Below are 4,885 nucleotides of genomic sequence, written 5' to 3' on the forward strand. Positions count from 1 at the left end.
AACGCCGCTTGCAGCGTGGCTTCTAGCCGCGCGAGGCGTCAGCGTAGTCTCTCTCTCTCTCTCTCTCTCAAGATGAGCCAGCACAATCCAAACATCGAGCACAAACACGTACATTACGGAGCTCACTACTACAACTCAGGCCCTTCGAGTAAAGGCCTTCAAGTTGAAGTTCGTCGAGCCGTCCCGACGTCTGCCTTGAGGTGTGAAAGACACGCTGTAACTGTGTAACGGGTGAGCACTTGAGCGCATTGCTGCTTGCCACATCCGCCGTGTGCGGTGTCTACGGTGGTCACCACTGCAGGCCAGAGCTACCAGCACTCGATCTCTCGTCACTGCATGCATGCTACGACGGAGTTCATCCAAAAAGTCAGTAACAAACAGTGAGCATCAACAAGTCTGATTAATTGTTGAATCACAAGGTCGGGTGCCGCCGGTGCTTTCTCTTCGCAGCCACCAGGCATCCTGTGTCAGTGACAACTCTCATTCGGCGTCTCAGGGGACCTCAGCTACGGTGTATAGCCCGCAACGATGGGCAGGGCCGATGTCAGCTCAAGCAGCGCAAGCACGCAGCGCTGGAGTGGTCAATCTCAACTTATCGTAGGGTGTTTCGCAGCCAGCTTGGCCCTTCTCCTGTACTCGCTCGGTGCAGAACACAGCTCGCAACAGAATGTGCGCATCGGCTGCTCTATCACAGCGTTGCGGCCTCCAGCAGCCACCACTCTGGATGAACGCCCAGCTGAGTGCGTGAAGTTCCACAACGTGACTGAACTGGCAGACTGGCAGTTGTGGCACTGCCCGTCAGTGGGGCGCTTTCGAATCCTCTCAAATGTCACAAGATATGCTGTCTTCACTCTGCGACTGGTCGGGCCTAGCCTTGTATTCACATCCCTGTCTCGCCGGACGGAGAGTGGTATCGAGCACCATCTGGACTATCGTACAAATGCCCCGGGCGAGCACCAGGCGTTCATCCGGTTCCTGGTCAACGGCGAGCTTGACAACATCACCAACTGCTTGTCGCAGATGCCCCCTATAAATTACACATTTACCGTTCCGCAGCAGCACGTCAGCCCCAGCTCTGTGGGCCTCTGGGAGTGGACCGGGCCGCCAGTGCTCGTTGGTAATGCAACCAATGCCACGAGCAGGAGCAGCGCAGTGCATGGCCAGTTAGTAACTGGGCCACGTGATGCAGCTGCACTTGCAAGCAATTATGCAGGGCTTACATTCAATTTTCCTTTTCTCCCTTTCGACAAAACAACCGCGTGCATGTCCAACAGGACGACATGCCTCCTTGGGGACTCGCAAATGAGGCACAACTACGTCCACATTGTGGAGGCGCTGAGTGGTCAAGTTGTGAATTGCAATAAACACTCAAGCGAATGCTTCAACCCTGCCGCTCGCGTGCATTTTTTCCCTTTACATTACGGGCACGAGTGGGCCAACCTGTCTGCCAATGTCACCTCGCTTGGGTGCACACACGTAGCAATCAACTTTGGCCAATGGCCACTGTCCTACGTGCCACCAAAGCCATGGCCTTATCATAGGTATTTAGAAGAAATTGAGTTGTTGTTTGGCAATCTGAGTGCTCTCTCTTCGAATGTGTATTGGGTTGACACAAACCCCATGCCCCCAATGCCTTACCGATGTCCCCCGAGCGACTTGCGTTTTCCACACAAAGTCGTCATGTTGAACGATCTTGTCACACTGAGTATGCGCATGTTCCCCCGCCTCAAGAGGATCTCATCCTTCGACCTCGTTTTTCAGCTGTGGGATTCATCTTATGATGGAGCACACTACAAGTATCCTGTGGGCCCGGTTTTGGCCAGATTTATCATGACATCTCTGTGCTCTGATTACCTGCCTTGATGGCAAGGGTTCCAGGCCTGAATGCCCTCCTCAGTACGAACAATCGTGTTGCTCCTGGACCTCTTGGTGTTTGCGTTTTGGATTGCGAGAGATGTTTGTGAGCTAGGACCCAATTGCCTAGAGGCAAGTCTTCTGTCACCCGCGCAGAGCGTTAATTCAATGTGCAGTTCACAAAATCATCACCGAGCTTGCGTTCATACGTGCAACATCTGCACACCTACCAGCTGTAAATTGAGCGAACACGATTCCAATGCTTGGTGGTGGAAGAGTGTTTTGCAAGGGTTCTTTTGATAGACAGGATGCTTTCGACCCAGCACCCACTACCGTACCATCCTTTTTTGGGTTCGCTGGTAACTCCTGCTACTAGATATTAGTCAACTCACTAGTAATGAGTTGACTAGTAGTGTGCTTCTGGTCACTGGCAACTTGCAATGATGTTACGGTGGTGCTTGCAAGATCTGTGGCCCTTGACCTGCAGTCTTGTGGCTCGAATGGATCCAAGGGACCCTTCAGACTGACACATTCTGATTGCGACAAACAGCGATCAAGGTCCTCCATCAATAGGATGTGGATTGGTGGTTTTGTGGTTCACGCAGCCGCTCTGCGTTGGTTGCTGCTATTCACACTGCAGCACCTGTTGCGCACACTGCTGCTTTGCATTATTGCAGGACCACCGTGCGGTGCAGTGACACGGTCTCACAGACTGCTGCTAGCATGGCTGCCAGCCGTTAGTGTGCTATGCGAGTAATGATGTCGTCAAGCGATTCGACTCTACTGTCTCCTAAACGTGACCAAACGAATTTCGTGCTAGGGAGATGAGCTTCCGACGTAGTTTCACAGTCCCTTGATGGCTGAAGCTTTATCATATCATGCGGAAGGAGCATGCAGCTTGCATATTTCTACACATAATTTGTGTCCTCCCAGCACGCGCGTCTTGTAGACTGGGTTCGTTGATCTGCGGTCGACCACACGCGATTGGTTGGCTCGTTTGGCCACAATGGCGTCCACTCCTGCCTCTCAGTCCGCAAGCCGCACCCAGGCGGTGACTGCGATGGTCTGCGCACTTTTCCTGGGGGTGGTGCTGTACAAGGTGTGTTCTCCGGTCACCATCATGCTTGCGTTCGTTCTGTCCTCAAGCATCAGTACCTTTGCCTTTGACTGAATGGACGAGTAACATCGGAGTAAAATTTGCACACACAGGTATCGTCTGGCGAGGACAACGAACCGCGTGTCATCGTTACGGCAGTAGCGCACCGGCCAGCCGCAGCCGGAACTGACAGCGTGCCCAACGCCACCAAGGAGTGTGAAGCCCTGTTTGAGGCCTCGCTGCAGCGGTGGCAGCAGCGCAAAGCAAAGCGTCTCGACTACCTGCAGAAGCAGCCAGCCCCAGCGAGCAAGGTCACCTACTACGATGTCTTTGAGCCTGAGTGGTGCGAGTCTATCTGGAGGCGGTTGCTTTGCAGTGCATGCTCCTGATCCTTGCTGATACATCTTCGTTCTTGTGCAGGAACTGCGAAGTCGAGGACCGCATTGGCAGAGACTTTGGCGACGGTGGCAAGTTTGTCTGCGGGATTGGCACCATGGCTGCCGACCCAAATTGCCTGGTGTACTCGGTCGGCAGCAACCTGGATTCGACATTTGAGCAGGACGTACGCACCAGGACAAAGTGTGAGATTCATACATTTGACCCCACAATTGATGTGGCGGCGATGGAGTCTGTGTCTAAGCAATTCAATTTCAAAGTACACGCTGTGGGGTTGGGGCCGATTGAGAAACCCTTCTCGCGAGGGGTGGTGAAGCCTCTTTCCAACATCACATCTTCACTTGGCCATACGGACCGATTGCTGAATATCCTCAAGGTTGACTGCGAAGGGTGTGAGTTTGAAGCGTTCAAATCCATTTTTGACGAGTGTGCTGCTGGCAAGGTCAAAATTGGCCAGCTGCAGATAGAGCTCCACAGCCATTCCACATTTGTTCCGATCCAGGGTTTCTTTGAGGGGGCGGACAAGTGCGGCCTCATGATTTTCCACAAGGAGCGGAACCACTGGGGTTGCAGTGGATACCTCTGCGTGGAGTTTTCACTCATTTCAAAGGCCGGGGCATGGACTGCATTCAAAGCATCGCACTGCCCCAACGCGTGATGCAGCAGTGTGGCAAATAGTAGCTTATCACACAGAACAGTCGGCCCTTCCGCTACCCCTTGCCCCACGTACTACATGTCACTTGTGGCATTGACAAGTGTCCTGCCCCTTTAATCTTTTCAAGAAACGCACGCAACCACATAAGCTGGTCTGATACTATTGCAGCAGTCGTGAAGCACCTCCTCTTTGATGATATGCTGTGGATGCAAGAAACAAATATGCAGGGTGGGCGCCCGGGGTCACCTCGCAGCATGTCGGAAGCCTTGATGCAAGAGCAAGGCTACCTTATAATGTTGATGGCCACCCGCAACCAATGCAGTGGCAGTGCTCTCTTAATTACCAGCGCCCCAAAGGCAGCCGCCCGTGCTCCCTCGGTCCCTGTGAATCATCAACGCGCAGGGTTTGCAGCCCCTGCCGTTGACCCAGGGGGGGCAACAGCGGACACGAACAACAGGCCGTCATTCCAAAATCATTCAGCATCTGGGCGGAGGGACATGGAATGCCGCCCTGGCCCTAACACATCAGCTGGTGTTATGACTCGCTTTTGCATGCTGTCCCCTGTGTCCCTGGTCATGCATTTGAATGTTTCATCGTTAAAGTTGATGATACATGGCAATCAACCTCTTCTTACACGTAGGGAGGAGAAAAGGTGCCAGCAGTGCCTTCAAGCGAGCATGGCTGCGCACCTGTTGCAAGCGCATGACAATGCAGAAAAGCATGGCTGCAGGTGCTGAGACCAATCCAAAACAACCTCCAAATGTACAAAACAGGCCCATGCACGAGCCCAGGCGCTTTACACCCGCTGAACCTTCACTTGATGGGCATCTTTTGGCGGGGCAGGCGGCTGGGCACCTCCACCTCATCAAAGAACACCTGTTGAT

At 53.3% G+C, this 4,885-nt stretch overlaps 2 protein-coding genes across 2 annotated transcripts in view; one reads left to right on the forward strand and one right to left on the reverse strand.

The window, feature by feature from the left end:
- Positions 1 to 3,848: 3,848 nt before the first annotated feature.
- MNEG_6482 (hypothetical protein) lies at positions 3,849 to 4,004 on the forward strand (the record flags this gene model as incomplete). Its single annotated transcript, XM_014045042.1, has 1 exon — positions 3,849 to 4,004. A coding segment is annotated over one exon (156 nt), but the record flags the coding sequence as incomplete, so codon positions are not given.
- Positions 4,005 to 4,814: 810 nt separating this feature from the next.
- MNEG_6483 (CCR4-NOT transcription complex subunit 2) overlaps positions 4,815 to 4,885 on the reverse strand; it is a gene marked incomplete at both ends in the record, with an annotated part of 3,092 nt that continues 3,021 nt past the window's right edge. The window contains one exon of the mRNA XM_014045043.1: positions 4,815 to 4,877. Coding sequence (XP_013900497.1) covers positions 4,815 to 4,877 — 63 coding nt within the window. The remainder of the gene's footprint in view (positions 4,878 to 4,885) is intronic.

The sequence above is a fragment of the Monoraphidium neglectum genome (assembly GCF_000611645.1).
Source record: "Monoraphidium neglectum strain SAG 48.87 unplaced genomic scaffold scaffold01056, whole genome shotgun sequence".
NCBI classification, from domain to species: domain Eukaryota; kingdom Viridiplantae; phylum Chlorophyta; class Chlorophyceae; order Sphaeropleales; family Selenastraceae; genus Monoraphidium; species Monoraphidium neglectum.